We start from the raw sequence: 24,808 nt of genomic DNA, 5'->3' as shown, positions 1-24,808 counted from the left end.
CTGTGATACTAGAGAAGGATCGACAAAGAACCTATATACAGCCTCTATGCACAGGTACAATTAGATGGGAAAGCAAGAGGTTTCAGTAGGTGCAAACCCAGATTTCTAAAATCTCAAGAGATTTCAACATGTTAAAAAAAATTTCAACAATTTTCAACTTGGGTCCATGGGGCCATGTCCAAAGGGCTGGATTCACACTCCTGCACTACAGTAATGTGCAACACGTTAATTTTGTGTTCTGATGTACTGCGGTGCCATTCATTCCTTATTGCACTCCCAACACACCCATGCTGCACAGAAATGCACTACCATATGTTGTGGTGGTCTGCATTACAAGATGATGCAAGTTCACGCATCAAATGGGCCACCAGAACACAACTCTTGGAAAACAGCAGCAGGGCAGAACACTGAAGGTGAGACTCAGCAGATGGAGCCGGGGTAAGAGCCCTTGCACACTGGGGCGGTTTGCAGGGGCTATTGCGCTAATAATAGCGCCTGCAAACCGCCCCGAAAGTGCCGCTGCTTTCATTCCAGTGTGCAAGCCCCGAGGGCTTGCACACTGGAGCGATGCGCTGGCAGGACGGTAAAAAAAAAGTCCTGCTAGCAGCATCTTCGGAGCGGTGAAGGAGCGGTGTGTATACCGCTCCTGCCCATTGAAATCAATGGGACGGCGCGGCTATACCGCCGGCAAAGCGCCTCTGCAGAGGCGCTTTGCGGTGGTATTTAACCCTTTCTCGGCCGCTAGCGGGGGGTAAAACCGCCCCGCTAGCGGCCGCATACCGACGCCGCCGCCCCCCGCCCCAGTGTGCAAGGGCTCTAAGGGTTTTCCTTCAAGAGAACCTGTCATTTTGCCTTAAGCAAGCAAAGTGACAGAAGCAATTCCAGAGAATGTCCAAAGAAATTCTTCCTATACATGTGGTCAACAGCAGTTAAAAGCATTATTTGTGGTGTGCTAAGGTGTCAACATGCTGGAGATGAAGCAATAAGCCTCTGTTTACACGAATCTTAAGTGTAGCACTCCTAATGTTTGTACAGTTGGGGAGAGGCACATACCTCACACCATACCTCACACTAATGCAAACTATTCCAAGCCCAGAAACCACATTCCAGCTCTCTTTAAATGGCGGGGATTGGAGCCCACATTCATCCCGGTTTTCATTTGTTGGATTTCTTTACAAAGGTTTGATCTCCTGAGTACATCGAAGGGCTTATGTGAGCATTTTAGAATGACCCCCTTAGAAGCTTAAATTTTCTATGGTATTCTGATATTGTTATTTTGACATTTTAATGCTGCCAAATGTTTTGTAATTATGTCCTGCAATTTTTGTGAACCAAGCTCTCGATACCAAGATGTGAAGAGAGTGGGGAGGGGTAGGGTTCATTTACTAAAACAGGAGTGCAAACTCCGATGCATCTCTACAGAGAAATCAATCAGCTTCCAGGTTTAATTGTCAAAGCTTATTTGAACAAGCTGATTACTAGTTATAATGCAGAGCTGCACCAGGGTTTGCACGCTTTAGTGAATTTTTTTTAGGATCATTTCACGTTTTACTATTAATTCCTAAGGAAAGTGCACCAAAGACGCAACAAGCCACTGCATCAAAATACAGAAGTGTTAGGGAGCCTGTTCACACGAGCGAGCCCCTGAACGCATGGCCACTGGCGTGCGCTGTGCGATATATATTGCCATGACTCCGATTTGGGCACATCACATTGCATACTTTTATTTCACCAAACTAACAAAATGTGAAGAGTGACATTTCACTCCAGCTCTATGCACCATGGCGGCATTGCAATGCAGTAATTTGCCTTGCAGACCACTGTGCAAAAAAGTGCAAGTAGTACTGTCTTTTATCACACACCATTTCTACTATGCAACTATAATGCCATGCATTCAAAAGGGGATCAACTCCAGAGATAAAATGATAATTCTCCCGCTCTACAAGACTCTGGTCCGGCCGCACCTGGAGTATGCTTGTCCAGTTCTGGGCACCAGTCCTCTGGAAGGATGTACTGGAAATGGAGCGAGTACAAAGAAGGGCAACAAAGCTAATAAAGGGTCTGGAGGATATTAGTTATGAGGAAAGGTTGCGAGCGCTGAACTTATTCTCTCTGGAGAAGAGACGCTTGAGAGGGGATATGATTTCAATATACAAATACCATACTGGTGACCCCACAATAGGGATAAAACATTTTTGCGGAAGTGAGTTTAATAAGACACGTGGCCACTCAATAAAATTAGAAGAAAAGAGGTTTAACCTTAAACTTTGTAGAGGGTCCTTTACTGTAAGAGCCGCAAGGATGTGGAACTCCCTTCCACAGGCGGTGGTCTCAGTGGGGGGGCATTGAGAGTTTCAAAAAACTATTAGATAAACACATGAACGACCCCAACATACAGGGATATACAATGCAATACTGACACATAAATCGCACATAGATTGGACTTGTGTCTTTTTCCAACCTCACCTACTATGTAACCACAGGGAACTGACATGATTGGAAACATGACTAAGCATCTATCCATGATGTGAAAATGCATTAGCTGGTTTCCCCTGTCTTCTATGCACAAGATTTGACCGTTTTTGGATTTTAATCGTTTAAATAAAGAGGTTTAGCGGTGTGCAGCAGTCCAGGATTTTTTCCTTTCTTCCATGATTGGAAACAAGGCATTTGTGGTTGTGATGGGGCTGCGCCTGGAAATAGCGGCCAACACAACCCCACCGCATCTGGGGTAAACAGGCACATAAACGTAGCCGTCCTTTAAAAAGGAAAATATATATGTTTTGTCCTGCTAAACCCTCTAAAATTCTACACATTACCAAAAGTATTGGGATGCATGCAAATATATTATAATATATACACACACACACACACACACACACACACACACTTTAATGGCATCACAGTCTTAGTCCATAGGGTTCAATATTGAGTTGGCCAACTCTTCGCAGCTATAACAGCTTCAATTCTTCTGGGAAGGCTGTCCACTGGAAGGTTTGACCATTCTTCCAGAGGTACATTTGCGAGGTCAGGCATTGATGTTGGACGGCTCGCAGTCTCCACTCCAATTTATCCCAAAGATGTTTTATCGCAGTGGTTCTCAACTCCTGCCCTCAGGACTCACTAACAGGCCAGGTTTGCAAGATAACTGAAATGCATCACAGGCGATATTATTTGCTGCTCGGTGATTGCAGTATTCTAGTCTGCATCTCCCCAAGGTAATACTTAAAATCTGGCCTGTTGGTGGGTCCTGAGGACTGGAGTTGAGAACCACTGTTTTATCGGGTTGAGATCAGGACTCTGTGCAGACCAGTCAATTTCCTCCACCCCAAACTTGCTCATCCATGTCTTTATGGACCTTGCTTTGTGCACTGGTGTGCAGTCATGTTGGAACAGGAAGAGGCCATCCCCAAACTGTTCCCACAAAGTTGGGAGCATGAAATTGTCCAAAATGTCTTGGTATGCTGATGTCTTAAGAGTTCCATTCACTGGAACTAAGGGGCCAAGCCCAACCCCTGAGAAACAACCTCACGCCATAATCCCCCCTCCACCAAATGATTTAGACCAGTGCTCAAAGCAAGGTCCATAAAGACTTGGATGAGCGAGTTTGGGGTGGAGGAACTTGACTGGCCTGCACATAGTCCTGACCTCAACCCGATAGAACATGTTTGGGATGAATTAGAGCGCAGACTGCGAGCCAGGCTTTCTTATCCAACATCAGTGCCTGACCTCACAAATGCACTTCTGGAAGAATGGTCAAACATTCCCATAGACACACTCCTAAACCTTGTGGACAGCCTTCCCAGAAGAGTTCAAGCTGTTATAGCTGCAAAGGGTGGGCCAACTCAATATTGAACCCTACGAACCAAGACTGGGATGCCATTTAAGTTCATGTGTGTGGAAAGGCAGGCGTCCCAATACTTTTGGTAATATAGTGTATATGTCCATTCAGGCCAACATGAGCTCCGAACATCGCTGATGCTACCCTCACTCATTCTCCCCCGCCGCTCCTTGGGGCTATGTTCCCTTAGTGCACTGAGGTGCCATTTATAATGAAGGACACCACAACATGCTAATGAACATGATATACATTTACATAAAGCGCATCAGAAAAGTGCGAGTCTAGTCTACTTCTGCTGGCTGCATTTAATATTACATTAGGCCATTTGCCCAGCTCTTCTGAACACCTACTCTGCTGACAAGAGAAAAGAAGCATAAAAATGCGCCTAAAGCCACGTTTTGTAAATGCGTCAAGAAGAATCAAGCAATTGGGCGTTCATTCACTCCACTGGCCAGAATATTCATTTATAATGACCATTGAAATTAAGGAATACTCAAGAGCTAAATGTGCTCAATGTTTAGATGTGTTTAGGCCTTTTTTTTCTTCCTTTTTTTTTTCCTTTAAGCACCTATGTGTGTGTATAGGTACATAGACTAACATGGATGGGGCATTTAGATGCAGGAGGGAAAAAATAAATAAATAAAAGTTTTTGGTGACTACATAACTGCATTAAATCATAGTGCTCTCTGGATTTTCTCCTAGTTCAGATTTAATGGGAAAAAAAACGTCCAATGTCAGCAGGGATTGGCCGAAATTCGAGCAGTGTATGGTCTGTGTTAATTCTTAAAGATTGTGAACAAGTAAACTAGATGTGAACAAAATCTCATAATCTAAAACATGTTAATGCAAGTTTAAAATCCATTTCTTTAAATCTGCAGCTTACATTAATACCTGGTGATCCTACCAGGACAGACTTTGATAAGGCACTTCCTGTTATAGTGTGACACAGGGGCGTTGCTAGGGGGTGGCTTTTGGGGCTATAGCCCCGAATCTGGGGCCAATAGCCCCGAGTCTCTGCAGGGGTCCCCAAAGGGGAGGGGAGGCTCTCTGGGGACCCTTATGTAAGTGGGGGGCTCTCTGGGGACCCTGATGCAAGTGAGAGGCTCTCTAAGGACCCAAATTTAAGGGGGAGGCTCTCTGGGGACCCTGATGTAAGGGTGGGCCCTCTGGGTACCCTGATGTAAGGGGGAGGCTCTCTGAGGACTCTGATGTAAGGAGGAGGCTCTCTGGGGACCCTGATGTAAGGGGGGCTCTCTGGAGACCCTGATGTAAAGGGGGACTCTCTGGAGACCCTGATGTAAAGGGGGACTCTCTGGAGACCCTGATGTAAAGGGGGACTCTCTGGAGACCCTGATGTAAAGGGGGACTCTCTGGAGACCCTGATGTAAAGGGGGACTCTCTGGAGACCCTGATGTAAAGGGGGACTCTCTGGAGACCCTGATGTAAAGGGGGACTCTCTGGAGACCCTGATGTAAAGGGGGACTCTCTGGAGACCCTGATGTAAAGGGGGCTCTCTGGGGATACATATATACACACACACACACGTATATTACTGTATACATGTGTATGCCGCCCAAGCGCATGACTTTCTTTACTATGCTGCTATGGGATCTAGCCCCAGATCTTTTGTAGACCTAGCAATGCCCCTGGTGTGACAACTATGTGTTGTCCCTCTCTCGTAACTGCCTTCCTGATGCATGCACTTCCAGCGGAGTCAACAAGCGACTTTCCCAACTAATCATTATGCAGACATGTCCACTGTTGTCTCCATCAACTCCACCAGCAGACGGAGCTCCCCTTTGCTCTGGCAGTAGACTATCCCTTGGCGTCCTTGCAACCAATGCAGGGCTATGGTCCCTGCATCAGTGTTGAAGACATTAGAGGTCTGTTGGAGCATAGTAAAGAGCTGCAGGGACCAATTTAGAAGGGCAAGAGGAGCCCGCGAGAGCAGAAAAGTAAAAGCGCTTTTCATGGCACCCTGGGTATAAACAAGTATTGGCGTGTAGATGCATTCCCACTGCAAGAAAGGACTTTTAAGAGTTCAGCTTTAAAGCAAGGTTCCTACCTATGCGTTTTTTAGTGCATTATGCAGTTTTCAGAAATGCACTACAACTCATTTAGTTTCCTATGGTACATTTCACATCTATGCATTCTTGGAAAGGCTCAGGGACTTTATGAGAGTGAAAGAACTTCAATAGACCCGCAAGTGTTGCATTTTTGATGGCTATTTTTTTTTTTTTTTTTTTTTATTATCCATAAACACTTTATATAGCTGGTTGTTAAAGAGCGGGTGGGAAAACCAGTCACCACATACTTATAAACCAAAGAGTCAGCGGGCTTCCCCCTCCCCTTCCTGATCCATCTTGCTGCATGAACAGATAAGGGTCTGGTATGAATTTTTTCTTGGGAAAGGGGGGGGCTATTTAAAAAAAAAAAAAAAAAAGGCATGGGGGGGGGCGCTGATGACTTGGTTGTTAAGAACGTGGCAGCCTTAACAACCAGCTATAAAACAGTTTGTTAAAAAATAAAAAGAAAAAAAAACAAAATGCATGGCAAAACCGCATCCACTGCGACCGCATAGACGTGAAGCTAGGGTTAATCATACGTAGCTTGGTTATACTGGGCTTCTTTTATTAAAACCCAGCAGAGCCTGCCGACTATTATACTGTCTCATTCAGCTTGTGTGTTGTGAAGGAGATCAATTAACACCAGGCTATACACATCACAGCAGAAAAAAAAAAAAAACTCATCAAATTAGTAAAGAACTACCTTAGGTGCAACACCTTGCAGATTCAAGTCTACTTTTCAACATAAGGTTTAAAAAATGATATAAATATGCCAATCTTAGGTGTACTTTCTAATGGTGTTTATATGAAGCTGTATGATATCCCTTTCATTATAGTAGATAATCTATACTGCCTTGTGTTCTTTCCTGTACCGTTTGTTAATTGTAACAAAAAAAAACAAAAAAATCCATAATCCGTTTAAATAATAAAGCTCTCTACTGCCAAGACATCTAACTCACGTCACATCCATAGACTACTAGGGGAAGCATGGAGATATACTATGAAATATTGTCTCTAGAAGCATTTTGTATTAAGCCTCGTCTTTCTAGATGCAGAATTTATTTTATTATCCTGTCAACAATGCTGAATGGTAATGCTTTGTCAGACAATAATATTTTCAGACCGTTTTTGATTAATTTATAATTTCAGCAGAAAAAGAACCTTCATCACATCATGCAATGTACATTAATTTGGTGGTTATGACAAAGCCTAATGCATTACAGTCATCCAGGAGATGACATCATACTTAATAGAGTCTGCAACCTCAAAAAGTCTTTCTGCTTAATTGAATCACTGCAAAGAATCCATATCCATAATTACTTAGGTTGAAGAAAATAGGCCTTCAAGTATAACCTCTCACCATCTCCTACGGTTCCAAGAGAAAGCAAAGTGAAAATTGTCAGGGGTAACGATAAGTGATTCTTCTTGATCTCCACATACTCCTTAGAAGCAGCGATGTTTGTTAAAGCTGAACGCCATGCTGGCCAATAAAATTAAAAAATTGCCACCCTCCATTATATGCTTTTATCTAAGGCAGGGGGTCCCCAAACTTTTAAAACAAAAAGGGCCAGTTTACGGTCCTTCAGGGTGATCCAACTGAAGAATACCCATGGTTCTGAGACAGCTGGCGCTCTGATCCTTTGCTCTCCGGCACGGATAATTGGGTAAGCCCCTGATGTCATCACATACACTGCAAACCTGGAGCGGTGACCACTGGCTCTGCACTGTACATGATGATATTGGCAAGAGGGGCACCAACACGACTGCAGAGGGAGAGCCGCCATAGTGGAAACCAGAAGAGTGGGGCCTGCAAAACCAATTAAGGTCCTGCAGGTATTAGCCTTTTAAATAATTCACAAGGGAAAAAAAAAAAAAAAAACACACAACACACACCACAAGCATTATATTGTTGCCAGCCTTGTGTTGGGCTTTAATAAGTATACAGCGTCAACAGTAACCCAAATGCTGAAAACCACTTCAGTCTTAATGTGCCATGGGGGGACCAAGTCAGTAGAGACCAGCCGTGATTCAATCTATTTATGGGCAAGCTGATTGGAATAACTTGGGTACAACCAGCATGCGATTGTTGGTATTTTATAGCAAAGATCAGTGTGTTCTCCCGGCAGGGACAGCTTCCCATGGTTGCAGGAAAGAAAGTGGCATAATCTGTGGCCTACATGTACACGGCCATACAGGGGCTGTACAGCATGCGGAACTTGCATAATGCCTGCCCCAAGACCTGCTGCAGCCACGTTCAGTGTCCCACTGAAATGAATAGGAAGAGGCGACTGTATGCCGGTCTTGCACCAAGAGAGTTTCGTAAAGCAACAACATGTACATGGAAGTATGCTCTGAATGTAGACAGAAAGTGCAGAGGGGTGCTTTGTGAAACGCTTGACACAAGACAGTGTACAGCCGCCTTTTCTCATTCATTACAGAGGCATTACGCAAGCTATGTACATTGTCTGATCCCTGTACGGCCACACGCATGAAGCCTAAAACTGGCCATACACTAGTAGAATCTCATCAGAAAATTTGCATTACAAGAAGGCCCTCTTTATGTTCTGTTAGTGGGGTCAAATTGGCGTCGGCTCTTCTATGCCACACCATCAAATGCACTGAGAATTTAATACGACTGATTGTCTGAAAATCTACTGTATGGCAAGCTCGGGGTAGAGTTCCAATAAAATAAACAGGTGAACAGAAGACAGCTCTGAATTAAAGTGGTTCTAAAGCCTCAAGGTTTTTTATCTTAATGCATTAGAGGGGTTGTAAAACCTCGTGTTTTTCACCTTAATGCAAGGGGGAAAAAACACCTGGCAGTGACCAGCCCCTAGCCCCCTCCCCCCCATTTTACTTACCCGAGCCTCGTATTTCTGTCAGCGGGGACCCGCTCTCCCTCTCTCCACGGGGTCCCGGCTCTTGATTGGATAGATTGAAAGCAGCGCGCAGCCATTGACTCCTGCTGCTGTCAATCAAATCCAATGATGTGAGCGGCGGGGCCAAGTCCAGTATTATTCGTGTCTATGGACACAAATGCTGAACTCGGGAGCGTGCCAGCAACATAGCAGCCCCCCCCCCCAGGATAGCACTTCTCCTAGGGGATTATCTGATGTGGGGAGGAGCCGCGAGGGACCCCAGAAGTCGGGGATCAGGGCGACTGTGCAAAACAAACTGCACAGTGGAGGTATGCATGTATGTACACACATATAAAAAGCCTTTAGGCCCCTTTCACACTGTCGGACCGTTCAGGTCCGCCTGTCAGTTTTGTTGGCGGACCTGAACGGGTGCTCCATGTTAGTCTATGGAGCATCTGATGTCAGCGGTGACATGTCCGCTGACATCCAACCTGGTCCGATCCGCTAAAAATCAGACAGATGGCCTTACGTTCACATTCCGTCCCAGGCGGATCGGATGAGATCTGATGAGATCTGATGAAAATGGACGCACTGTCCGTTTTCGTCCGATCTCTCCATAGAAAGCAGTGGCGCTCAACAAGCCCCTCCCCGCTTAGTGAACAGAGAGGGACCTGTCATCTGCCGGCTCAGGGGAGATCAACGGAGAGATCTCCCACTGAGCTGGTGGACTCTATCACTTGAAGGTTAAAAATAAATTAAAATAAATAAAAAAAAAAAAAAAAAAAAAAAAAAACCCACACACACGATTGCACTAGCAACACCTGAAAATAAAAAGAGACTACAACTTAGACAAGCTCAGTGATCAGAGAACGCCCGGAGGGTGAGGTTTGCTGCGGTTCACCATATGTCAGGGTGGAGTCATGTTCTAGGACTGAATTAAAAGCAGGAATAACAGGAATGTGGAGAAAGACCAAACTTGCCACATTCACTTAAAACAAACTAAAACTGCCCTATCCTTTACAGAGGACGATGTACTGGGGGGCACAAAGTTAAAATGAAACATTTCAATAAGAGCCCTTGCACACTGGGGCGGTTTGCAGGCGCTATTGCGCTAATAATAGCGCCTGCAAACCGCCCCGAAAGTGCCGCTGCTGTCATCCCAGTGTGAAAGCCCCGAGGGCTTGCACACTGGAGCTATGCGCTGGCAGGACGGTAAAAAAAGTCCTGCCAGCAGCATCTTCGGAGCGGTGAGTATACCGCTCCTTTACCGCTCCTGCCCATTGAAATCAATGGGACGGCGAGGCTATACCGCCGGCAATGCGCCTCTGCAGAGGCGCTTTGCGGTGGTATTTAACCCTTTCTCGGCCGCTAGCGGGGGGTAAAACCGCCCCGCTAGCGGCCGCATACCGACGGTAAAACGCCGCTAATAATAGCGGCGTTTTACCGCCGACGCCGCCCCCCGCCCCAGTGTGCAAGGGCTCTTAAGTTAGGAAAAAGTAAACCGTGCAATACGTTTTAAATGCGTTTTACAGGAAGTAGCTAAAAGAAGCTGGAAGAGATCAGTAGTGATGAGATGTTTGTGATAATTGAGACAGTATGGGAAAAAAAAAAAAAAAAAAAAAAAAAAAAAACCACCACACACACACACCTTTGTCGAGCCAGGTGGTGCAGACAAGCCAACCCACAGAACGCTGTGTATTGATCTGTGTATGATCTGTGTATGGCCGGCATACGGACACATTCACACTGGCACTGCTGCTAATTTCTTAATGCAGAAGGAAGTACAAGTATGTGTGTAGGCCACATGCACAATGTGCGTTTAGCCACCGTGCACCCAATCCAGGCGTTTGTGCGCTCAGGAGACACAGGTGCAGCGTCCAGAACTGCAGTCTGCCAAAGTCTTAATACAGGCTGGAATATGCTGTGGTAGGACAGTATTGAGCGGTACTTACACTTGTGTCACATACATTCAGATGCAAATGCCTAGAATGTACACAAAAGTCCTAAACATGAACACCACTCTGTAAAATGTCCAACCGCAGCATTTTTCAGCCTGTCATAGACCTTGACAGGCTACACCTGTGCCTCCGGGGTGCATGACAACACCCAGTATAGACGCACATGGGCTAAACACGCAGTGTGAACGTGGTCTAAGGTATACCTATCCTCACCTGAGTTTACTTGCCTTTATATGCATATCACCTCCTTTTAGCCACGTTCACATCTGATCTGCTCCTGAATACACAGAATTTATTTAATTTGCATCTAAAAAGCAGATAAAACGTGCAGTGAATAATACCATTTAAAATCATTACATATATTTATACGTATTTAGAAATGTCCTATAAACACATATAATCAGAGGTTTGTCAGTGCCAGTGTGAATGAGGCCTAAATGTCATCTGATTAAAGGTTTTACAACTCCTTCAAAATGACGCATTAAGAAAAATTAAAAAGGCGTTTTATACATTTGCCTGACAGTTTTGCAAGGTCTGCTATAGAGGACTCATTACCTTGACAGGTAATCTTAAAATCCTGTCATGCGAGGTAACTTGTGCCAAGAAACTTTGGGTGTTCATATGCAGTGGATAGAGAGATAGAGAGATATAGATATAGAAAAAATAAAAAGGAAAATTTCAGAAATTTTTCCACCTTTAAAATGTGACAAAATTAAAAAACTAAAATAATGTGGTTGCATAAGTGTGCACACCCTCTTATAACTGGGGATGTAGCCGTGTTCAGAATTAAGCAATTACATTCAAACTCATGTTAAATAGAAGTCAGTACACACATCATTTAAAGTGCCTCCGATTAACCCCAAATAAAGTTTAACTGTTCTAGTAGGTCTTTCCTGACATTGTCCTAGTCCTACAGCATCCTACAGAAAAAAGCCATGGTCCGCAGAGAGCTTCCAAAGCATCAGAGAGATCTCATTGTTTAAAGCGGTTGAATACCTATTTTTTAAACTTTTACCTACAGGTAAGCCTATAATAAGGCTTACCTGTAGGTAAAAAAAAATATATCATCTCCTAAACCTGTACGGTTTAGGAGATATTCCCCTCGCAATGAGCCGCTGACTGCAGCGGCGCATGCGCTCCGGGGATTCTCGGCTGAAAGCCCGGCAGCCGCCGGACAAAAAAGTCGACCACATTGCAGCTCCGGCCACTCACAGCGCCGGAGCCACGATACCCGGAAGACACGCCAAGGGGAAATGTCAGCTCCCTCGGCGTGGACCAGGTGAGATGCCGTCACCTCATGCTAAAGGCAAGTATCTCATAATGAGCTAGTATGCGGCGCATACTAGCTCATTATGCCTTTTCCCTTACAGGTGTAGGGAAAAGAGAAAAAAAAAAAAAAAGTCAGCAGGTTTACTACCACTTTAAAAGGTTTCAGTCAGGAGAAGGGAACAAAAGAATTTTCAAGGCATTAGATATACCATGGAACACAGTGAAGACAGTCATCATCAAGTGGAGAAAATATGGCACAACAGTTACATTACCAAGAACTGGACGTCCCTCCAAAATTGATGAAAAAGACAAGAAGAAAACTGGTCGGGGAGGCTGCCAAGAGGCCTACAGCAACAGTAAAGGAGCTGCAGGAATATCTGGCAAGTACTGGCTGAGTGGTACATGTGACAAGAATCTCCCGTATTCTTCATATGTTTGGGCTATGGGGTAGAGTGGCAAGACGGAAGCCTTTTCTTAAGAAAAACCTTTCAAGCCCTGCTAAATTTTGCAAAAATACATCTGAAGGCTCCCAAAAGCGTGTGGGAAAATGCGTTATGGTCTGATGAAACCAAGGTTTAACTTTTTGGCAATAATTCCAAGAGATGTTTGGCGCAAAAAAAAAAAAAAAAACAAACTGCACATCACCAAAAGAACACTATACAAACAGTAAAGCCTGGTGGTGGCAGCATCATGCTTTGGGGCTGTTTTTCTTCAGCTGGAACAGGGGCCTTAGTCAAGGTAGAGGAAATTATGAACAGTTCTAAATACCTGTCAATATTGGCACAAAACCTTCAGGCTTCTGCTGGAAAGCTGAACATGAAGAGGAACTTCATCTTTCAGCATGATAACAACCCAAAGCATACATCCAAATCAACAAAGGAATGGCTTCACCATGTCCGATTCCAGCACTGCTTGCTGCAAGCAGGTGTTAATACGGAGATGAGAAATTCTTACAAGCATCGGAAGCATATGTAATAAAAAACAAGAGTTTGGACAGCCGCACTCAAAAAAAAAAAAAAAAAAAAAAAACACACCTCCCCACAGCAAGACACTGGAGCATGAGAAAAGTCTACGCGTTTCACTCTACATCAGCACTTAATCATGACTCCTATGAGAATCATTATTAAATTCTGATATAGCACAATAAGCGTAGACTTTTCTTGTGCGCCACACGTGTGTGAATATTTACATACTGTAGTTACATTGCTCCAAGATGAACCAATGTAACTAAGTATATACACCATATCTGGCTGAAGTCCCTGGAAGCTAAAAAAAAAAAAAAAAAAAAAATCAAAAATCAGTGACGTATACACTGTTACTCCAGTGATTTTCACTGGCTTCCAGGTCCCGTGCCAAGCAGCTACACTGTTCTGAATACAGGAGGTTAGATGCTCCACATGGGCGCCATTCAGCGAATGCTTTGCTTGGATGAGGTGGAGAGGTGGGTGATGACATCACAATGCAAAGCCTTCTCTGAATGACACCCACGCTAAGTGACCAGCATGCAGCAGGACAGCCACTTGACACGGGACCCAAAACCAAGTGAAGATCACTGGAGTAGCGCTGTCTACTTCCAGGGGCATCAGCCAGGTATGTTGGTCCAAGTTAAACCAATGTAACTAATAGCCATACCCGGAATTCCTCCTTAATGGTTGTGTGTATTAGAGCCTTATCAGTTACAAATTTGGGCCAAGCTCTATATAGAATCCAGGGGCAAATAACCAACCTCCTTAATACCTTGACTGAGATATACAGATATTGCAACGGGTTCCAAGGCCAGGAATTTGTAGTTCCTGCACTTAACAGCATTGAGCTTCCAACAACTTCTTTTTTTAGAGCAGCTGTGAAGACCTTTGTGCATGGCTTGTTTCCCTGAATGGAGAATATGAGAAGCAGAAAGAAACTTCTCCGACTGAAAATGTGAACATTTACATCCAGGGCCGGTGCTAGACTATTTTTTTTTTTTTTGCTAGACTATTTTTCGCCCTAGGCGAGACCAGCTACTTCACCCCCCCCCCCCCCCCAAAAAAAAAAAAAAAAAAAAAAAAAAAAAAAAAAAAAAAAAAAACCTAAATTCATTTAATAACTTTAGCACTAGAACTGGTCTAGGTGGACAGGAGAGGGGGTGTAGCCAGGTGGGGGGAGGATGGAGCCAGGTGGACAGGAGAGGGGGTGCAGCCAGGTGGGGGAAGGATGGAGCCAGGTGGACAGGAGAGGGGGTGCAGCCAGGTGGACAGGAGAGGGGGTGCAGCCAGGTGGAGGGAGAATATATCCAGGTAGAGGAGTGGAGTCAGGTGGACGGGAGAGGGGAGGTGCAGCCAAGTGGAGGGAGGTTATAGCAAAGTGGACAGGAGAGGGGGGGTAGCCAGGTGGAGGGATGGAGCCAGGTTGAAAGGAGGGCGGGTGTAGACAAATGGAGGGGGTCACACACCAAGGATAAAGGTCTGACTGGTAGCCTTCATCCCCAGCGCTTCCCCCCACCACCTGACAAGTTCTTACCTTGGGGCGCTTCTTTCCAGCTCCCTCCACATGTGAGACAGCGGGCGGCAGTCTGTGTCACCAGTCACACACGGGAGACATCCTCCAGCTCCACCCCCATTCAGCTGATCATTCGGTTCCCCCCGGGCTCCGGCGGACGGCCGCGGAGAGGCTGGATAAGCTGCAGGATCAGCTTTTCTTTTGGCTCCTCGCTCCTCCAGGACAAGTGGCCCGGCGGCCTCGGCCCAGCGTGTGTCCTGTGGCCAGTCCAGGCCTGGGTGGATCCATCCTGGCTGTCTATGCACAATGCCGCCTGCCCTTCTCCTCCAGTGATGGCTGCACATCACCCAGGGAGGGGGGCGGGGCGGGCAGAGAGCTGTAACCCATGGCTTCTGGACATCAGCATGGTCCCCCTCCCCGCGACTCTGCAGCCAGCCATATGGAGCCACCTCCCGCTACACACTGCACCAGCTACCACCCGCCGGGAACCGATCCTCTGGATGGGACCCAGCAGCTGTGGCTGCGCCCCTAGGCGACTGCCTAGATTGCCTAGTGGGAGCACCGACCCTGTCTACACCTTTAGGCTTCATGTACACGGGACATTTTAAAACCTCTCCTTAACAATGGAACTTGACAGCTAGTAACCAACGTTTTACCACTTCAATACCGGGCACTTTCGCCCCCTTCCTGCCCAGGCCAATTTTCAGCGCTGTAACATTTTGAATAATTGCGCGGTCATGCTACACTGTACCCAAATGAAATTGATCATTTTTTTCACACAAATGGAGCTCTTTCGTGGCATTTGATCACCTCTGCAGTTTATTTTTTTGCGCTATAAACAAAAACATTTTTACCTCAGTTTAGGCGGATATGTATTCTACATATTTTTGGTAAAAAAATAAATATATTGCAATAACCGTATATTGGTTTGTGCAAAAGTTATAGCGCCTACAAAATAGGTTAATCGATTTCTGCTATTTTTTTACAGCGGTGGACAGATTGGACACTTGACACTATTTTGGGACCATTGACATTTATACAGCGATCAGATAAACAGCCATTGGTTACTGTATAAATGTCAGTGACAGGGAGGGATTTAACAGTAGGGGGCGATCAAGGGGTTAAATGTGTTACCTAGGGGAGTGATTCTAACTGTGGGGGGATGGGACTGACTGGGGAAGGAGACCGATCGGTGTTCCTCTGAACTGGGAACACACCATCGGTCTCCTCTCATCTGACAGGACGTGGATCTGTGCGTTTACACACACAGATCCACGTTCCTGCTCTGTCACGAACGATCGCGGGTGACCGGCGGACACGCGCATCGGCTCTTCGGTGACGCCGCACGCGCCCCCTATGTCGGCCCGAAGCCGAGGAAGTCATATGGCGCCCGCCCAGGATGGGAGATCCAATCTGTGGAAGTCATATTACTATCTTCCAGTACTGAAGTAGTTAATAACGTCCGTTGTGCCACGTTTAGAAGCGGTTTTTGCATTGCAAACGGTCAGAAATGCATCGCCATTAAAACCGCCTGCCTATAAACAAAAACGCGTCCAAAATGTGAGTTACCGTGTTTACAAGCATTTGGCGTTCAAAATGCCTCTGAACATTTGTCCTGAACGCATTTTTTTTGCTTTCTAAAAAATGCTTCTAAACTCAACCGACTATTAACGACTATTAACGACTATTAACGACTATTAACGACTTAGTGTACATGTGCCAATAAGATAACAGGAAAATTCAGGGGCAGCTGAAAGAAAAAAAAAAAATAAAATAAAATAAATATGCGCAACTGCTCCTAAACGTCAGTTTACCAGCAGCAGTGTACATGAGGCCTTACTGTATAAACTGGACTTACACTCATGTTCTACTTTAAGGAGGTAATATATTTTCTTGGGAGCACAGCTCAGAATTCTGCCTTTCTCTCCTAGACAAGAATGACATTCCTTCTCCCCCTCCCCGAAGATTCCCGCGATACCCAAATCAAGCACAGCAAGAGGCTTTGAGGCAATGCAGAACACACTGCACATACATACTGCCACATCTTGGAGGGCTAGGCCCCAGAAGAGATAGCCAGCTCCGATGACTTCAAAGATAAAGGCACAGGGCCGGTATGTGACGGCCTACCACAAATTACAGGAGGACAAACACTGGATTATCTGGACGTGTGAGTACAGGAAGTCAAGCAATAAGCAAAAGAAAAAAAAAAAAAAAATTTCCAAACACAGGGGATTGAAATCCCTCCGAGTCAATACAACATGAGGAGTCACTACCAGGCACTCCAAGGCCAACTTAGCTCTGAGGAAGCAGCAACCGGACAAAACTATTCAGAATAGCTGAACGCTACTTCCAGAGACTGGTCCACCTCTGGTGTCTCCTGGTGCTCAACTTCAGTGCGCCATCATCACCCCCCCCATTAAACAACGCTTTCCAACTGATCTTCTGATTATCGAGTTGGATTATTTTGGCATAAGATGTCAAAACAGGAAGGCATTTAGCACCACAACCCTTCTTTCCTCCAAAAGCAACCATCTATGAAACTGTACATCAGGCAATTCAATCTTGCCACCTTTTCCCCAAGATGCCCACCGATAATCGAATTCCAATATCTATTAGCCACCTGTTGATAATGTTAGCATAAGCTCACAGGTTAGAAAACCCTTGTTCAACCAACGTTGTCCCTCTGACAAACCTATAGTAAGAGAAGTCTTTAGTGCAGTGGTCATCTACCCTGTCCTCAGGACCCACTAACAGGCCAGGTTTTATGTATTACCTTGGGGAGATGCAGACTAGAATACTGCAATCACTGACCAGAAAATGATATCACCTGTGATGTATTTCAGTTATCCTGCAAACCTGGCCTGTTAGTGGGCCCTGAGGACAGGGTTGATGACCATTGCTTTAGTGTACTTCCTTTCACAGGATAATGCAGGCCATACACGAGTCAAACACCAAACAAATTTTCTAACAAAAAAAAATCAGAAGTTTTGTGATCTGATGGTGCTTCCATTGATTTTGAAATTTGACCAACCAAGCCTTCGATTTCAACCTATGCACCGGAAGAGGGGAGGAGGCAGATAAGCGGAGCTTCCATTTTTTGGTGGAACTCCACTTTAAGTTGGAAGTAAACCCATCCATTTAACCATTTCAAATAAGTTATATTTCCAGCACGTGCCAGGAATGAAACCTTCCCATTGGTTGTGCTCTCAGACTGTCAAACCATCCCATTGGCTAGTGTCTTAACTGATCACATGTGCAGCATCATGGCATCTGTAGATTAAAACAGAGGCCAAGATGGCAGCTTCCTTGGCTGAAAACGATAGGAGGGTTTACTTCCACTTTAAAAGGCACCCACTGATAGCCTTAAACTTCTATTAGCCACCCGCAGATAATGAAGCTCACCAGGTTAGAAAATCTTGTCCAACCAATGTTGTTCCTCTAACGTGCTTCTTTCGATCAGCCTAAACACAAGCCACCAGAAGGCTGTTGGCATACACTGGTATCGTTATGCAGACACATAGCACTGCCCCTTTAATGTCTATACCCAGCTGAAGACCTGCTTAGCTGAATCATCACCTGAGCAGGTAACATTCCTCTAAAACCACACAATGGAACCACTGCCTAGGAGGCCTTTGCATATCCAACCAGGTAACCGCATCACACATCGTAACCACTGCCAAAAAACAATATATGGAGGCCTTTGTCTTTCTAATCAGGTAACCAAAAGACAGTTTATGTTTCTACAAAAGGCTTTTACAGTCGCAAAATGTGTCTGTCCTGTGCCTGCCCCCAGCTATGCAGCATCCATTCCCTTTGCAATTAAGTGCAGTTAACATTCCACATTCCCTTTGATCAGATTTCCAAAGCTTGTATGTGTTCCTATGGCATTTACAAGGTGGAGAGAACAGGGTTAATTTTTCTAAACAAAGCTGTAATGGTTATCCCTGTAAAATTCATTGTTTGATGCGATGTGCCTAGCAATGTGTCACTTATACTGACACAATGACACCGGCACCAGTCACAAACACAACCGGCAGGGAAGCGAGGCGTGGTGACAATACCCCTTGTTCACAGCTGACGTCACCCCGTTCTGCTACAGTAAATACAAGGACTTAATTCTTTTCAGCTGATCCACCAAGATTCCTTTTTTCTCTCCCCCCCCCCCCCCCCAATCCGCAGTTGTCACAATATGCTGTGTCACATTAAAGCTGCCCGGCGCGGCCGTCGGCTGGATTTCCATAAATAGCGGAAAGCCATGCAAAATAGACCGATTATTTTAAAAGCCCGTCCTGTGCTGTCAGTGAAAGTGGTTGTCAAACCCACATGTCTGTGTAATGAAGGCTGGCTGAAAGGCGAGAGGTGGGGCGTGCAACAAAACGCTGATTATTCCAGCGACGCGCAGAGAACCCGCAACGCTGCGATGAAATATGCAAACGGCTACAATCATGAATCGAATATATTTTACAAGAGAATAATCAGGCTCAGTGCAGGGACTGCAGATCAACTGCGAAGGATTCAAGGAGACCTGTATATTCTGTATACCAATATCAAAGAATCCCTTACACAAAGCACTCCTCTACACCAGGGCAATCCATTATACACCTAGGAAAGGGTATAAATGCAAGATTTGAAAGATTTAACTAGTTATATAATCTAATATATCCACATAATTCAACACACTACTGCCAGGGAGTGCAAGATATTCCTTTATAATAATATTGTTGAAAAGCACTGCGCAAACTGTTGGCGCTATATAAATACTGTATAATAATAATAATAATATCCTTTTATGAATTACAAACAGTTGGCACTAAATAAATACTGTATAATAATATTGTCCTTTATATGAATTACAAACTGTTGGTGCTACATAAATCCTGCATAATAATAATAATAATATTGTCCTTTCAATGAATTGAAAACGGTTGGCGCTCTATAAATTCTGTATAATAAATTAACTAATGCTGAGTAGATAGATGTGAATACATCACAGGAACTAAATCTAACATTCCTATGGGAAATATATTATACAGTTTGTTAATTATAAAAAAAAAAAAAAAAATCTGTTATTTCCAGGGACAAAGCTTTACAATCCAGGGACCGGACAGAAATTAGGAACTGCTGCCAAACCTGCAGATATGCGTAATCTGCATCTGTTCAGAGTCAACTGCATTCCAAGACAGTGACTCAACTGACAGGGCTTGCTGAGTATGGTAGTTATTCAACATTTAAAAAAAAAAAAAAAAAAAAAAAAAAAAAAAAAAAAGGAAGCAGCTTGGGGCCATCAAGTATAAAATACTGGCTGCCATCAGAATAAATAAAAAAAAATAAAAAAATAAAAAGCAAATAAAAATACATTAAAAATTTAAATATACAAAAACAAAGTAAATTGCAGTGTAATAAAAAAAAAATGTAAATTAAAAAAAAAATTTTGAATAAAAAAAAATATATTTTAAAAATACGATAGCGTTTACCGGTCATTTAAAAATTCATAAACAGCCCTATTTCATCTGGTAAGGGACGAAAATGTCTCCAATTTATGCATATGTGTCTCTGTCAACTTGTACAAAGTACACTGTTTGTACCCTTAAATATCTACTTTAATAAACGATAAAAAAAATATAAATATTATATATAAAAGTGTGTAAGTAATGCAATAGCAGCCTGGCACGTACAAACTAGTGTCGCAAGGGATCCACAAGCCATTTGAGGTTAAAGTGTTAGTAAACCCAATAATATGAAAATCCTTCATCCGCCCTCCACCACATTGCCCACCGCTTATAAATCTTCTTACATTAAAATACTGCCACTATATACCTTTTTGGATGATCTGTATACCGCGATTACATGATAAACTGCAGTTTCTCCAATGCTGAGAGTTCAGGAAGGAGGAGATTTTCACCCCAGCCTGTATACACGCCCACATGTGTGATGTCAATATTATGTGACCTGGCCATCTCTGAGAACAAGGCTGGCTTCACACCATCCCCACATCCGTCTCACAGCAGGGGTCTGATGCGCCCCGTTCACCATTTCAGGTGCAATGTCAGCCTGAATTTGGACCTGAAACGGACCAAAAGACGCACAGCGTTTTTCTGCAAAACGCACCTGACCTGCTGCAGAGATATGTGAACCGGCTCCATAGAGAGCCGGTCAAAATCTCCTGCTATTACAAATCGGATGCAGAGAACCTGCATCCAATTCGCAATCGTGTGAACCCAGCCTAAATGTTCTCTCCAGCATAAAAGACACAACTGAGCATGTGCAGGTTGGCTATCCTGCATGTGTTAGCTGGCTTTCCCCAGATAGACAGTGCAGGGAGGGGAGGATCTGTGCATACAGGATAAAACAGCCTTTTTACACAATGCAGAGGAAAAACCCCTTAAGTTCTGCAGTGAGTAGAACAAACATGCTATGCTACATATACAGATTGATATTACGGTTGTGGGTTTAGTAATGCTATAAGGGTTTAAGAAAATTGCAGCACAGGGCTCCCAGGAATGATCCCTGGGGTGCCCTGTGCACCATACTGATCCATGGGGTGCCCCCGTGTACCATGCTATACCACTGGGTGCCCCGCGATGATCCCTGCGTACCTTGCTGATCCCTGGGGAGCCCCACGAAATGTGCCGATCCCTGGGGTTACCAGATCAGCAATTATTGATCTATTTTCCACAAATCCAATCATAAAAAGGTAAAAAACTTGGCAGGTCTACCAGGTCTTTGATCTTCTTGATGACAGACAGATCTCACCAACAAAGAAAACATTAGGAAGTCTACCATTTGCCTCCAAAATTATCCACGGCCAGATTGGCTTCCACTTTGCTGACCATCTGGGCCAATGACTGAATGCATATGGACTAGAAGGACATAACTTTTTTGGAGATATAGGCACAATTGCTGTATGGTTACATCATTAACACTTGGGTACCCATGGGCATAAGATGTTGGTTGGAAGACCTGACCACAGCAGGATCCTCCTGTCTTGGAATCAGCATGCATGGACACATGAGGCAAGGTGCGTATTCCTAACCACAGTACTGGCCTCATCTTTGGGAAACAAGAGTGACCATCCAGGAACACCCATCCTGGGCAATCAACCTTTCCGAGGACTTTGTGAATGTTCATGTATACCCATGCACCTGCCACAAGGAGGAGAGTCATTAGACAGACCCTGTAATGACCCACTTATGTCAATGACTACCAACCTCATACGCTGCCTGAATGGCCATTTAAACTGACGGCAATGTTGCCATATAAATAGTGTGCAGCAGGTCTATGGGCAGTGAGAACACCTGGTCTATTAATAGTGACCACAGGACTCAACACTATTGTCTCCAGTGGATCTGTGGTCACTGAACTGAGCAGTTATCACTGAATCCTCACCCATCCCTTATCTCCAGGGATCATAGGACACCCATACATGGTCTTCAGTGATGACACCTTGTCTATTGGCATTGCTCACACGGCCCCTCATCTAACGTCTCCAGCGATACTATGGGCAGTAATCACCCCCCTTCCACATTATCCAGCGATATATAGACAGTTGACCTATGGACAATGATCCTTCATTGCCTCCGCTAATCTATGGGCAGTGATCAGTCCATATGCGGTTTCTAGTGACCAGCCTATCCGTCGTTCCCAGTGATCACACCTGGTCTAAAAGGCAGTGACCACTGACCTGGGCAGTGATGGTAACATCCGTTGTTTTCAGAGCTCCATGGTCAATGATCCTCCACTGATCACACCTGGACTATGGGCAAAGATCACCCCCTCCTCCATCTCCGGTGATCGATGGGCAATGATCCTCCATTGTTTCCAAAGACCAGCAGTAAATGATTGGCCTATCCATGGTCTACAGTGATCCTCCATGGTCTCCAGTGATCTATGGGCACAGTGCTCATACCTGGCCTATGGATAGTGATCCTCCATTGTCTCCAGGGATCACACCTGATCTATGGGCAGTGACCATTGATCCTCCATCATCTCTATTGATCTATGGGCAGTGATCACACCTGATCTATGGTCAGTGGTCCTCCATGGTCTCCACCCTCCAGTGGTCCTCCATGGTCTCCAATGATCACCTCCTGATCTATGGTCAGTGGTCACACATGGGCAGGGATCAGCCTATCCATGGCCCCCAATAGTCACCCCTGATCTATGGTCGGTGATCCCGGTCCCCGGTGATCTATGGTCGGTGATCCCGGTCCCCGGTGATCTATGGTCGGTGATCCCGGTCCCCGGTGATCTATGGTCGGTGATCCCGGTCCCCGGTGATCTATGGTCGGTGATCCCGGAGATGCTCCTCTTACCTGCGGCTCCAGCATCCATTCCTCCGCCCCCGGGGTGGCCCCCTCCTCCCCCCGGTAGATGAATGCGGAGTAGAGGGGGATCCGGTGCTCGGTGCTGTATAGGGTGGCGGAGTGCGGGTCCCCCCGGTACCTCTGGCAGATGCGGACCTGTCCCGGGTGGGTGAATCCCTCCGGCGGGCTCTCCCGGTAGAAGAAGCGGTTACACTCCGCGAAGCCATCCTCCCCTTCCTGCACCACCCGGCCGTACAGCACGCAGGGCAGAGCCGCCAAGATCGTCACCAGCGCCGCCACTGACATCGTCCTCCCGCACCGCTCACACTACCTGCCGGTCGAGGAGGAGGAGAGGAATGCGGGAGAAGAGCCGCTCCCCGCCCACTCTACACCCAACCCCTCCCACTTTACACCCAACTCCGCCCACTATACACCCAACTCCGCCCACTATACACCCAACTCCGCCCACTATACACCCAACTCCGCAGTGTGACCGACTGCAGACACCGCGCACTGCCTGCCGGGAGATTCCTCCCTTCTACCACACAGTCCTAGGGACCTGATACCATACACATCTTTCCCTTCTACTGACACCATACAGTCCTATACACAGAGACCTGACACCACACAGTCCTATACACAGAGACCTGACACCACACAGTCCTATACACAGAGACCTGACACCACACAGTCCTATACACAGGGACCTGACACCATACAGTCCTATACACAGGGACCTGACACCATACAGTCCTATACACAGGGACCTGACACCATACAGTCCTATATACAGGGACCTGACACCATACAGTCCTATATACAGGGACCTGACACCACACAGTCCTATACACAGGGACCTGACACCATACAGTCCTACATATAGGGAGAGGGAGGGATGTGTGCTGTCAGGTCCCTACATGTAGGGCATTGTGTCAGTAGAAGGGAGAGGGCCCTTTACATAGGGACTTGTCCTCCCCAGAGAGTTTCCTTTACATAGGGACCTGTCCTCCCCAGAGAGTCCTGTATATAGGGACCTGTCCTCCCCAGAGAGTCCTGTACATAGGGACCTGTCCTCCCCAGAGAGTCCTGTACATAGGGACCTGTCCTCCCCAGAGAGTCCTGTACATAGGGACCTGTCCTCCCCAGAGAGTCCTGTACATAGGGACCTGTCCTCCCCAGAGAGCCTTGTACATAGGGACCTGTCCTCCCCAGAGAGCCTTGTACATAGGGACCTGTCCTCCCCAGAGAGTCCTGTATATAGGGACCTGTCCTCCCCAGAGAGTCCTGTACATAGGGACCTGTCCTCCCCAGAGAGTCCTGTACATAGGGACCTGTCCTCCCCAGAGAGTCCTGTACATAGGGACCGGTCCTCCCCAGAGAGTCCTGTACATAGGGACCTGTCCTCCCCAGAGAGTCCTGTACATAGGGACCTGTCCTCCCCAGAGAGTCCTGTACATAGGGACCTGTCCTCCCCAGAGAGCCTTGTACATAGGGACCTGTCCTCCCCAGAGAGCCTTGTACATAGGGACCTGGCCTTTCCCAGAGAGCCTTGTACATAGGGACCTGTCCTCCCCAGAGAGTCCTGTATATAGGGACCTGTCCTCCCCAGAGAGTCCTGTACATAGGGACCTGTCCTCCCCAGAGAGCCTTGTACATAGGGACCTGTCCTCCCCAGAGAGTCTTGTATATAGGGACCTGTCCTTCCCAGAGAGCCTTGTATATAGGGACCTGTCCTTCCCAGAGAGCCTTGTATATAGGGAACTGTCCTCCCCAGAGAGCCTTGTACATAGGGACCTGTCCTCCCCAGAGAGTCCTGTACATAGGGACCTGTCCTCCCCAGAGAGTCCTGTACATAGGGACCTGTCCTCCCCAGAGAGTCTTGTATATAGGGACATGTCCTCCCCAGAGAGTCCTGTACATAGGGACATGTCCTCCCCAGAGAGCCTTGTATATAGGGACCTGTCCTCCCCAGAGTGCCTTGTACATAGGGACATGTCCTCCCCAGAGAGTCCTGTACATAGGGACCTGTCCTCCC

General features: G+C 45.9%; 1 protein-coding gene across 1 annotated transcript in view; it reads right to left on the bottom strand.

The window, feature by feature from the left end:
• Window positions 1-23,164, bottom strand: part of ENDOD1 (endonuclease domain containing 1) — a 34,529-nt gene extending 11,365 nt beyond the window's left edge. Inside the window, exon 1 of the mRNA XM_073613025.1 lies at window positions 22,783-23,164. Coding sequence (XP_073469126.1) covers window positions 22,783-23,079 — 297 coding nt within the window. The 5' untranslated portion in view covers window positions 23,080-23,164. The remainder of the gene's footprint in view (window positions 1-22,782) is intronic.
• Window positions 23,165-24,808: the final 1,644 nt, after the last annotated feature.

The sequence above is a fragment of the Aquarana catesbeiana genome, linkage group LG02 (genome assembly GCF_042186555.1).
Source record: "Aquarana catesbeiana isolate 2022-GZ linkage group LG02, ASM4218655v1, whole genome shotgun sequence".
NCBI lineage: Eukaryota > Metazoa > Chordata > Amphibia > Anura > Ranidae > Aquarana > Aquarana catesbeiana.
This window is presented reverse-complemented; position numbering and strand designations above follow the sequence as displayed.